The sequence below is a fragment of the Pezoporus wallicus genome, unplaced genomic scaffold, assembly GCF_028554395.1.
Source record: "Pezoporus wallicus isolate ANWC-B61680 ecotype Strahan unplaced genomic scaffold, APGP_CSIRO_Pwel_v1 scaffold_3294, whole genome shotgun sequence".
NCBI lineage: Eukaryota > Metazoa > Chordata > Aves > Psittaciformes > Psittacidae > Pezoporus > Pezoporus wallicus.
Genome location: NW_026635478.1, coordinates 13,260,978 through 13,273,592, shown reverse-complemented (window position 1 = coordinate 13,273,592; position 12,615 = coordinate 13,260,978). Strand labels below are relative to the sequence as shown.

Genomic DNA, 12,615 nt, shown 5'->3' with positions numbered 1-12,615 from the left:
TTGGAAGCGGCCGCAGCTCGGTATGGCAGCCGCCGTGTTCGATCCGGAGGTGGCTGCTGAGGGGCAGGAGCCTTTGCTGAGTCCCGGAGAGGCGGACGGGGAGGACAGCGGCAGGTAGGGGCTTATTCGATCCTGCGCCCTTCCTTTCTGAGGTGGTGAGGCGGCACCCCGCGAGTGACTGGAGGAGCACCTGTGTGTGACGAGTCCCATTCCATCCGGTGTGGGCGCTTTACTCAGCCAGGGAAGGCCAAACCTGAGGCAAGCCGCCCTCCCCGGGAGCCGGCATAGGGAGGGCAGGTCGGGCCGCTGCGGTAGCCCGGACAGTTGAGCCCACTGCGCCCTGCCGGAATCTCGGAGCGGCGGCGGGTCGTCAGCCTGGACCTGGAGCGGCCGCTGCCACGGCGGGGGCTGGTTCCGGCTGTCGGGAACGAACCGCACTTGCTTGGGAAGTTTGTAATAAGCGCGAGACTCGGTTACTGTGGTGCTGAAGTCGCGGTGTGTAATAGTGCGTTTCTTGTGTGGGCAGCAGGTGGTCGCCTGGGGCTTTTTCCCTCCTGTCAGGAAAACAACAGGACTTGAAATGTTACACACGGAGGGTGGCCGCTGCCGCCGTCTTTGCTGAAGTGTTCTCGTACATAGTGTGTACCGCTTGATATAACCAAAATCTTGGCAGTAACCAAACATAGGATATCCACGTGTTTGACTGACTTCTCTCCAAGCATGATGCGCAGTAAGAGAGCGAACTGTATTTAGAAACATCATTTATGTGGTTCAGGTATAATTGAACCAAAACACTTAAATTGTCTAAGCATTTCCGTACAAATCATGGTCTGTTAGCTTTAAAATTGCACATATGCCTAAGTCTATGTAGGACCTATACAAACATGTTCATAAAACTATGTTCAAGCATACATAACCTAGGTCTGCATCTTTTGGACAGAGATTATTTTATTTAGGATACTTCAAAAGAAGTGAAGAACCATGAATGTTCTTGCTTCTGAAAAACTTTGTGGATTTTGGAAGGTGCTTAGGAATTTTAGGAAAATAACTTACTGCTCACCAAGTTTGTGACTTTTGTTTTGCAGCCCTTAAAATCTTCAGCAATATCTTTTACACACAGTTTTTACAGTGTATAAGTATGCAATGTAAAAGAATAGACTGGCCGTACCATTTAGTCTAATTGATAGTGGTTCAGGATGGGGGCTTTTTTGCTTTAAAGTCACAGTTCTGAGAAGATGTCTAGGGTTTTATGGATTATAACACACTTCTGAAAGCATGCCTATGGTGTATGTGTGCTCCAAAGTGTCTCTACAAAGAGGTTGCAGAATTGAAGATCTCTCTAGATAAAGATCTCTTTGTGTAACATTTGAATGCAGTGGTGCATGACAGTGTTTCTATTGGTTTTTTTTTTATTATTTGTCAATCTGGTATTTTTCAGTGAAAAATTAGCCTGCTTCTAAAATATTTTTTTTTTATTCATTGCTGTATGGAAGCTTATTCCTGCATGACAGTTCATACAAGTGTGTTGAGACATTTGTGAAAAATGTTTTCAGTGTGCTGTAAGAACAGCTAGAAGAGAATCTGATAATGATTTCTTTCTCTCTTGACTTCTGTTTTCAAAACAGGGATGTTGTGGAAACACAAGAGCATTATAAGAGCAGGTGGCGATCCATCTGGATTATGTATCTTACTATGTTCCTCAGTAGTGTAGGTGAGTAAACAGAGGTGGATTTCAATGTTATTTTCTTAATGTATTTTGGGTTGAAAATTGCAGGGTTTCCTAGATTTCAACTACATAGTGTCCTTAATGATACTGGTTTTTTTATAACCTTAAAAAGATGCATTTTCTGACTCTTCAGAAGAGTAGACAGTACTAGCAAATCAAACAAAAAGTTATATTTAGTAAGATATGTTAAGTAACAACTAAATGGTATATTAAATCTTTGTGTTATGGCTTTGTAATAGTTTGGAATAAAATGTAGTGGCACAGAAAAATTATTGCGCAGAACCAAACAGCACAAAGGTCACACTTTTATTATTTATTTAAAAGTGAATCCTCTAGGAAACGAAAATAGAAATAATGCTGAGTTCTTAAGATGTAAGATCTTTGTGGGAATGTGTATATTTCACAATGTGTATGAGAGCTTATTCTCTCCTGTGGGATTTTGCATCTCCACTGCAGAACATGCTACTGTCTCATTCCTAAAGAACTGACCCTGGAAACATGGCTTCAGTAGATTTTGTTTTCTGGGGGTTTTCTGCGGGCTTAGAAATTATCTTGAAAATAATAGCATACTTCAATGATTATTTTTTTAATTTGATGAATTAACAGTTTCTTTTATAAATTAATATAAATATGTCAGTATATCAAGAAGTATTTTTTACTCTGGAGACCTTGTTGTCTTTCCACTGGGAGGAAAAATCCCATGCAGTTTGCTTGGCATTTCAGTATTCCTTCCATAGGAACTCTTTCTGTTTAGTGTGTACACACCTATAAAATGTCCTTTTGTAAATAGTTTCTTCTGTTAGGAGGAATTATCACTCCTTAAAATAAGCATATAATACTTTTTTTTTTTCAGATGACAGACTGCTGCAGAGTTTTAGACTATAACGCACTTTAAGAGCAGAAGGAACCTGTAATTGGTGTTTCAATAAAGGGAATTAGTGATAAACGTGCCAAATAAAGTAACTTCAGTTGTGTTTTTACTGCATTGCAGGTTTCTCAATTGTAATTATGTCTGTGTGGCCATATCTCCAAAAGGTTTGTATCTTTTTTTTTTAATTAATAAGAATAGAAAATTCCTTCTCAGTATGTAATTCAAAACTTGGCATTTTCTTTAGGAAAAGAAACAGTAAAAGGAAGTGTGTGGTTATAAGAGACTTTTATTTTACCATCCATTTAGACAGCTTTCCTTATTTCATGTAAAATCTGTCAGCTGATTTCCTGAATTGATAAAGGTACATCATAATCCAGAAATGTTTTTCAGTGTAATTTCACTGTTTTCTTGGACAGTGAATCAATAGAAATCCCTTTATATGAATGCATTTATAGTATTAAAACATACAGAAGACTTGTTTGCATTTTGAAAAGGAAAAAGGGAAGCTGAAGGTAGCGGTTGCTCTGTAAATGTCAGATTGTTGCACACAGACCTTCTTGATATTTTTAACAGGGAATTGCCATTGTTCCTCGATAGTGTTTTAAGTTTGTTTGGTTTTTTTTTATTCCCTCTTTGTTGCATCCTTGTTAAAAGGAGCATAAAAGGTGTCTAAAACCTTAATTTAATCTGTGCTAGGACTTTACTGCCCCTGGAATTGTAGAAGGCAGTTTCAAATGCAAATTTGGAATAACATATCCTGGGCAGGGTCCTAGAGGCTGGTGCTGAATTCTTGAAGAAGAACATGCATCAACAGCCTCACAAATCAGGAAAGATTTAGGCATGTGCAGAGATGACTTCAGTGATTCCTTGCTTCTGGCATGTAAACTGCTTACTATACTGCTTATGTTTATGTCTACAGTCTGTAATAGCAGCAGTGCTGTATGGAAACTACTTTGAGTTTGCTGCAAGTAAGCCATTTCCAGTCTCAGAAGCAAAGCATTTTTACTGGGTTTATGCATTGCTGAAGACAGCCAAGCTTTATTTTCCCTAGTCAAAATACTGCACGAAAACAACTGCCTCTGAGAGGTGGAACGGTGTGTTTAAGTTAGACACTGCACATTGCCATGCAGACACACCAACTCATTTGACAATAGCTTAGGTTTGACACTGCATTGCATAGTGCCATATATGCTCAGAATTATGGTGGAGAGTCTTAGATAGTTCAGGTATTGATTCTGAAACAGTTTTGTTGATCTTATAAAATACTGAAATACTTTATCCATAGCACTGATTAATTTGTTTCTGCAGATTGATCCAACAGCAGATGCGAGTTTCTTGGGCTGGATTATAGCTTCATATAGCATTGGCCAAATGGTTGCCTCTCCCCTCTTTGGCTTGTGGTCCAATTACAGGCCAAGGAGAGAACCTCTCGTCATTTCTACTGCTATTTCAGTAGCTGCTAATTGTCTTTATGCCTACGTCCGTGTTCCTCATTCACACAACAGATACTACATGTTGGCTGCACGTGCTCTGGTGGGATTTGGAGCAGGTAACCACAGCACAATTTACATTTCTGAAAATTCTTAAATCCTATGTCTTGCGTAAGGTAGTTAATGTTGTATTTTAGTACCAGGTTTGCCACTATGTGAGTGATACTGTATTACTTAAGGAGTCAGCCAACATTACTTTATAATAAAATTTTATAATTGTGCAGTTGTGTATAAATACCAGAGGAAGTGCTGGGTTTTATATTATTTCAGAATAAGAACATAACTTTGTATATGTATGAATGCTTTCTTATTTGTTTGTTTGTTTTTCTTTTTTAAGGAAATGTGGCTGTAGTTCGATCATATATTGCAGGTGCCACTTCTCTTACGGAAAGAACAAGTACCATGGCCAATACCAGTGCCTGTCAAGCGGTTGGCTTTATATTAGGACCAGGTAAAGCATCTCTTCTTTTCTCACCTCTAATACTTTTTAGGATGAAATTGGACATTGGAAGTAGTAAACCTCAGCAGCCATGTTGGGAATCAGGTGTAATTGTGGCTTCTCAGATACTCTTGTCTACTTTATGGAGAAATGTGTTAGACTTACTTTGTGTTGTAAAGAGAGAATAGCAGTTTTGTCCTGAACAGCCTGCACTGATTACTTGTGTTCTATAGCTGGAGATTATGATTATGCAATTAGTAGAACTGAAGTGCTCTCTGTATGGTAATATAATGAAGTGAACATTTAGGGCTGAAAGTTTTTTCTCCAGCTGGTTGTTACTAGTACTGTTGATGGAGCATTAAAAGATCTACAAGAACAAACTCTGCCTTCTTTGTGTGATTTGCATAGAGTATAAGTTTAGGTAATTCCCTTTCCTAATTTGACAGGGACCCTCAGTCTGCTTCCTAACAGTAGTAAGCAAATATTCTTAAAATCTTTTTCTCAGCACCAGTTTAAATTTTAATTAAAAAACCTCCCACAACTTTTTTTCTCTCTAGCTTGCCCTTAGTGGGTGGGAGAGTTCAGTCGCAGGACCAAAGCTTTCCATGTAGGAGGAAGAGGAAAAAGAGATCAGCTGTCTGCACATGGCCAAGAAAATTAACCATTGGTACACTCAGAAGTCAGTTCCAGTTCTTAGTGTCATGCTGTTATTTATACAGTGTATTTGTATGTAACCAAATAGTTTTCTGGCTAGTTGAGATCCCACTGATACCCATCAGTTTATCTAGAGTAGGATTCTCAAAACATAAAAGGCTTAACAGGTAGAGTGTTTAAATTTTACTTGACAATTTTATGTTTATTCTGTTTTTTTCTCAGATTTTCATAATGACTCTCAATAATTCCTTAATACAATTGTGTTTTTAAGTTTTTCAGACATGTTTTACCCTTATTGGAGAAGAAGGAATAACATGGAAATTAGTTCAGCTTCAGCTGAACATGTATACGGCACCAGTTTTATTTGCGGCTCTCTTAGGAGTTATTAATATTGTTCTCTTCTTTTCCATATTCAGGTAATCAGGTCAAAAAAGAAATATTCTACCTTGTTTTAGTGGGTGGCTTGTAACAAACAATATACTGCTCAGAAGAAGTAGTAAGATTGAAATATGGAGTGTTAAAACTAGAAGCTGTTATTTATTTTTCAGGGTTTCTTCTTCTTTAATACCTGTCTTTTTCATTAAGCTCATAAATTAATCAAAGTGATGTTACAGCTGGAATGTAACTGATGAAAAAAGTTAGAGCTGCTAGATTATTCACTTAGCCTTGATAGGTTTTTTATGTTGATGGTTTTTGCGTATGTGTTTTCTCTACAGAGAAATAAGGTTAGCTTGTCTGTAGGGTTCTCATTTTCTATGTCTTTCCTTTAAGAATCTTGAGGGGGGATTTTTATGCACTATCCCATTGGTGGCGGTGAGGGGAGGGAAGAGATGCACACAGATATGTGATAACCTGCTAGAATATTTTCTTTCTTGAATATCATGGTGTTCACTGCACTCAAATGTAAACTACACAGATGATGTTTAAAAGAAGTGGGAGTAATTAGAATATAAGATTATGCTATTTAGAATTATTTTAATAGAAAATTGACACAATAGTAGACCAAATAAATATGTGTGTTAATGAAAACAGTTCTAAACTTCTAGAGAGCATCAAGTGGATGACATGGGACGGCAGTGCAAGAGTGTCAGTTTTGAAGGAGAAGGTATCTACATTTACTTGAAAACTTACTCCGTGACTATAATTTATTACATACAAGCATTTAGAACTACTATAAAGTTTGATGCATTGGGATCTTAAAGTGGAAAATAGGCTATATGTCTCTAACTGGTCCAGAAGTTGCTTCATGTCCATGTTATGTCCATGTGTGTTCATAGTGCTGTCTGGTACCCTGGGACTGTCTCTTCCAAGAGACAAGATTAAGTGAGTATGGACATTAAAAAAAAATCTCCCGTAACTTCAACTCTGCATTCGTACCTCTCTCTTCTTTTGTATCATGCTGAGCAATATTGTTATTGCATATCAGCTTTCACATACGGCATCTTATTAAAAGTTGTATAGCTAAATTTGGTTGGTGAGACTGAAGTACAGTAACTGCCACATAGTGCAACAGTTATGTTCAATATGTACCCTTTTTGTACACAGTTCAAAAACATTTGTGAGTATCCCTTTCACTTAAAGAATAAAAAAGTAAATAAAAGGTTGTTTTAAACCTTTTTAAAAACCGATGGAAGTCACCAGTTTCGGTATTGTATTAGTTTTCTGATTGAAAAGGGAACTGTGTGCACACCACACGTGGGTGTTTTGTGTATGAAAACGTATGCCCAAGTTAGAGGAGCAGAGGCTCTGTGATAGTGTAGAGAACAGAGAATTCTACTGTGTACTTCTGACCTTGCAAGAGGAAGAGAAAGTGTTTTGGCTTCCATCATTAAGATATTTAAAGAAGTTTGCTTATTTTGCTGTCACTCAGGACTTGTCAGTCCCAGCGTTACAGTGGGAAAACAGATGGTACAACCATTTTGAAAATCATTTTTCCCTTCGTGTCAGAGGAATTGAAGTTCCAACAATTTCATTTTGATTTAAAAACATTATCCTTAGATTCTCAATAACTGCCTAGCCACCTACCAACCTGCATGTTAAATACTTAACAAAGTAAAGAAATCATGACTGTTTGTAACTGGTGATGGTGGAAAACAAAGATCAGTTTAAAGTTTAGATTATTCTTTTGTTGCAGAAAGTGATGTTCCAGATCAGGATGCAGAAGGAAACATTGACCATGTTGCTGTGGTAGCAATCAATTTTCTTTTCTTTGTCATCTTGTTTGTGTTTGCTGTCTTTGAAACGTAAGTTTGGCTATTTTTTTCTCAAAATACTTTGCCATGTAATGTATTTAGACTGAGTATGCATGTAAAGGCTTTTCTGTTAGACTCATTTTCTTGACCATACTCTTCATGAATAGAAATCCATTACCATGTGCAATCGAATTGATATATACTGATATAGAGTAATGAATTAAAGGTCAGTAATAACTAAAAATACGTAGCATGCAGTTTGTGGTACATGAAACAATGTAAAAGCTTTTGAAATGGATGCAGACCCATATTCTCAGCTTTTTAAATGTTTTAAAACCAAAAAAAGTAGCCTAACTTGGGCTACCAAAAATCTTCAGAGAAAACTGTCTTGAGTACCTTTTTATTTTAGTTTTGGATAATTTCTTAGTATGATTCTTACTAGCTCCAAAAGTTCCAGGAATGTTTAGAACAATTGTTTGATACTGTAAATGCAATTGTATTCTCAGCTGCACTGTTTTACAAGGCTGTTTTTTTTTACCTCAGGAGGTATGTTATTCACTCCTAGTTTTCCGTGGGCAAGAAAAGAAGTAAAACATAACTATCATTACCTCAGACTGAAGTATACATCGTCTTTTTAACTTATAAAATACTTAGAAGGATGTAAGATTTATTTTGTGAGGTTTTCAAGCTCTAATGTGGTTCTTTTTTTTTTTTAACAATATGTCTCTGTCTTAATTGCATTATTTTTAGAAAATTGAGTTCCTAGAGATTGGTTAATTGCTAAAACTGAAACAGTATTCGATGTTTACTATTTTTATACTCACAGGACCTAGTTTTTATCTATCTCTATTGCTCTTGCTTTGCTTTTCATGAACTGTCAGAAATAAGAGTATGGCTGGTGTGGTACAGTTGTGAACTTTGTCTGGTGGGTTTAGTTTTAATAAATGATAAATAAAGGACTGCATTAGTTTATAACTAGTCTGTATTTTCTGATATTCCCATCAGAAGAAAAGGCTTCTCTACCGCTGTATGTGATGTTTTGGACAGCGTAGGTGTGAAAACAACTGCATAAAAGAAGGGTTTTTTTTAAGTTAATGTAATTTTGTCCTGTCACTTTAGTATAGCTACTCCACTGACGATGGATATGTATTCCTGGACCAGGAAAGAAGCTGTTTTCTACAATGGAATAATCCTTAGCATGGTTGGCATTGAATCCGTTATTGTTTTCATGGTGGTTAAAATGCTATCTAAAAAGTAAGTTGTTGGAGCTTTTTGGAATTTTCTTCCTGATGTTAGCTAAATGTGAAAAGCTTTATGGGAGGGCCAAATCTGCATCACTCTGATCTTTTACTCATTAATGAGTTTGGGTTCACTATGATAATGAAGTATTTTGAATTTTGACGTGGCCATGATGCTGTGGTTGTTCTTTATTCTGTTAACATAACCCCCTTCCTTTTACCCTGGGATCACAAGAAAAACAGATTTCAGGTTACTGTGATTTTTAAATTTTTCTTGCAGGTGTTTTGGCCAGGCATCTTTTCCACAAACCAATGGACTATTTCATTAGATCCTTTATAAATTTTACCTTAATTAAATGATCTATTTAATTGTAATTTCATTGTTTGATAGGACTGGTGAGCGTGCCATACTCCATGGAGGCTTACTGATTGTCTTGGTTGGATTCTTTATCTTGCTGCCTTGGGGGAAAAAGCTACCAAATATCCAGTGGCAAGGTATTCAAGTCTAAACTGTCAAGTCTAAACTATCATCAGAATGTGGGAGGGATTTTAAAAAAACTTTTCATTATTTTGGTTTTTGTTGGTTTGTTGTTTTTTTTTTGTTTGTTTGTTGTTTTTTTTTTTAATGGTGTGCATAACTTATTTTTGCAGAAATAAGGAATAACTCCATTCCCAGAACAGCTGCCACTGAAATGTTAATGCCTTTCTGGAGTTTGCAAGCAAAGCCACTTCCCTCCAACCACACAGTAGAACCTGTGGGCTGCCCTGTCACACAGTCCTGGTGCCTGAATACTCCCATGATCTATCTGGCCCAGTATATCAGCTCTGACATACTAATAGGATTGGGCTATCCTGTTTGTAATGTCATGTCCTACACTTTATACTCAAAAATCCTAGGACCAAAGCCTCAGGTAAGCATGATGCCTGAACAATTTATTTCCTTTTCTCTCCAAGACTTGCACCCTCTTTATTAGAATGAAGGATCTAGCTAAAATTCATTTTGTCATCAGCCAAATAATTGTATATTTCAACCAGAGTAGAAGTTTTCAGGACTCTAATCTTTATTAAAACTCAAGGCAACTCCCAAGAGGAACTGAAAAGCAAGGCTTGTACTACAATCCTACAGTGTGGAAATTTCAGGACAGCTAAGACCAAAGCTTGTGGCTTTCATGATTGTTCTGGAAGAGCCATTTTTGTAACAACCAATTATATATTTGGAACATCAGTACAGAATAATGTTCCTCTTACTAAGTTTATTACATGAAGATTAGAAATATTGTGATACCTCCAGTTTTTGATACTTTACAGTGGTGAAACACATAGCAAACTGATATTGCTGCTTAAAAAAATTTTTCTTCCTTCTTCACCAGTTACCTCATTTTTTTGTATGTTATATTTTGCTGTAAGAAACTAAATGCTTTAAGCTATAGTGCATGTAGCTCAGTGGAATCTGAATTAATGCTTAAAAGAAGCTGAGCAGTACTCTTGGAAACAAAGTACTCAGTATCTTCATGAGTTAACAAAGAGAAGCAGTTGCTTAAACACTTCTAAATTTTCCAGTTAGGATAACTGGTGGCAATTGGTGGGCAGCCCAATAATTCCTGTATCACTAACGTAAGCTTTTGATCTTCTGTAGGGTGTCTACATGGGATGGTTAACTGCCTCTGGAAGTGGAGCACGAATACTTGGGCCTGTTTTTGTAAGCCAAATATACACTCATCTGGGACCACGCTGGGCATTTAGCTTAATATGTGGTGTAGTTGTAATCTCTCTCTTACTCTTGGAGATAGTATACAAGAGACTAATTGCATTTTCTGTCAGATACGGAAGAATGCAAGAAGAGAATTGTTAAATATGTGCGTTTTTTTTTTTAAAGTCAAACCAACCAGAAACAATACTTAAATTTATTACTACTTTTTAATGAGGACTCTCTGACCTTGTTGGCTGTATGCTAAGAACTGTACATGTGGTACTTACACATTGATAGAACACGTAACTTGGCCATACCCTAATAGATGGTTATGCCTGCCTGCAATGGAGCATTTGTATTCTGCCTTTCTAGCAGCAGAGGAAGAGATGCGAACAAGTGAGATGTGAACGTTTGAAGTATGTACAGTTTAAATGATGCACCTGTGTATGGAATGCAGCTGTGAAGGTCGCAGGTTATGTGCATCCTTTCCAGAAAGAAGTAAAAGAAGTATTATCTTGATTCTGTGAATCGGGATTAGTTAACTCTTTTCTAACTACAAGATTAGTTGAGCTGCATGCACTTTGTATGGAAACATCACTGCTTCAGTGAACCTCCGGATGTTCAGTTTGCTAGCTTGTAAGCACTGGTTAATACAACATCCGTTACCTTGGAAACTGGTACTTGTCAGCACGTCTTCTCCAGGACTTCAAATGAAATGTGACAGAATTGTAGAGAAAGGTAGGTGCCTACTTCACAAGTTGCTCATGTGGGATTTGGGTATTTAAGTTGGTGAAGAGCCACTGAAAATCGCAGCCTTAGTGGGTGTTACTTGAACTACAGTGAACCGTATGTGCAATTTTTTTCTGCTGTTTTGCTGAATGCCTTTTTGTAGCAAGAAATATAACCTGCACAGAGTTGAAATAATGCACAGCCTTTCCTAACTACAAGAAGGAAATACTAAGCATGATAGTTTACACTTTCATTGCCATTTGAGAGAATGAATACACTGTGCTGAGCAACCAGTTCATATTAATTACAGAGAACACTGGCTCTTCACGTGCTGTTACATGTAGATTTTTTTCCTGATAATACAGTATGAGAAACAGGAATTTACAGTGGTTGAATCATTCAGTCTCTATTTTAAAAAGTGAGATTATTTTCTTTCATAATGGGGCCTAAGCTTATCTGTATGGGTTTATCTATTTCAGTACTGTTGGGTAAAAATAAATCTGTAATAACTTCAGTATGAGAGTTGTAGCTGCTGTTTACTGTGTCTAATACTTGATGCTTACTGAATTTAATAAATGTAATTAAGTATTCCCATGTCATCAATTGTTCAAATACTAAAATGAAAGGGTTATTTTTTTTTCAATACTGACAGAAGGGAATCAACAAGTTTTATTCTCTCTGGGGTTTTCCTGCTGCAGAATCACAAAATGCTGTGAGAAAAGACTTTGCTTTTATAAGCATATCTTTTATATTCCAATTCATAATAAATGGTACAAGAAACACTGTGTTTTAGTGATGGAGACAAGCTTCCATATGAACTGCTTGGTTTCAGCAACCAAAAGTTCCTTCAGCCATGAGAAACTGGTGAGAAATGCAGGAGTTCTCAAAATGGCTAATACAAGATTGCATATTCTACAGCGCAGTTTGTGCTGAGTGTTAGGACAAACTGTGTATGTCATAGGTGGCTTACTGTTGTTCTTCAGGCTAGCTAACTTCAAACTTAAAGAGAATATGCTTGGGTACTTGGAGGGATTGCTTTACCTGTAACTTATTTAAAGGATTAAGGATAAAACTAGATTCAAGCTTCTTCTCTGCAGTGAATATCTGTAGAATACACAACATCTCCCTGCCCACCTCCCCCCCCCCCCAAAAAAAAAAAAGGTAGACCAGGCCCATTAGTATGTTTACATGATTAAAATAAGAAAGCAAAGCTTTAAATTCTTTGGCCCTGAGTAGTTTGTATTTTCCTTAGGCCAGCTGTGGTTTAAAATGTGGCTTGGTTGTAGTGGATTATCACCCCGTTTCTTATGATCTTACCAACTATTTTTTCTAAGCCTTTATGCCTTTCTGCTGCCTGTGGCTTAGGCATTCTTCAACTCTTTGTACCTTCAGCTCGCGCATCAAACTGGATTGCATATGAAGTAAAAATAATCAGTGTGGCTGATAATGCAAGCTTCTCACGTTCAGTGCTGACCCACATCTTGGCAAGGTTGACTTTCTACTTCAAAACTCGGTTGATTTAAGAGTAACATACCAAAAACATTTCTTCTAAAAAGCCGCATTTATGTGCATTTACAATGTTTGTA

The 12,615-nt window shown here is 37.2% G+C and overlaps 1 protein-coding gene across 2 annotated transcripts; it reads left to right on the top strand.

Annotated features, from left to right (window-relative positions):
• Nucleotides 1–10,478, top strand: MFSD8 (major facilitator superfamily domain containing 8). 2 transcript variants are annotated; one of them, XM_057428512.1, is made up of 12 exons: nt 1–114; nt 1,626–1,711; nt 2,718–2,761; nt 3,906–4,146; nt 4,425–4,538; nt 5,452–5,596; nt 6,227–6,285; nt 7,315–7,423; nt 8,492–8,626; nt 9,002–9,105; nt 9,262–9,521; nt 10,247–10,478. In XM_057428512.1, the coding sequence occupies exons 1-12, from the start codon at nt 23–25 to the stop codon at nt 10,460–10,462; spliced, it is 1,605 nt and encodes a 534-aa protein (XP_057284495.1). In that variant the 5' UTR covers nt 1–22; the 3' UTR covers nt 10,463–10,478. The 2 variants fall into 2 exon arrangements, with proteins under 2 accessions (XP_057284495.1, XP_057284506.1); XM_057428523.1 differs by lacking the exon at nt 8,492–8,626.
• The last annotated feature ends 2,137 nt before the right edge of the window (nt 10,479–12,615 follow it).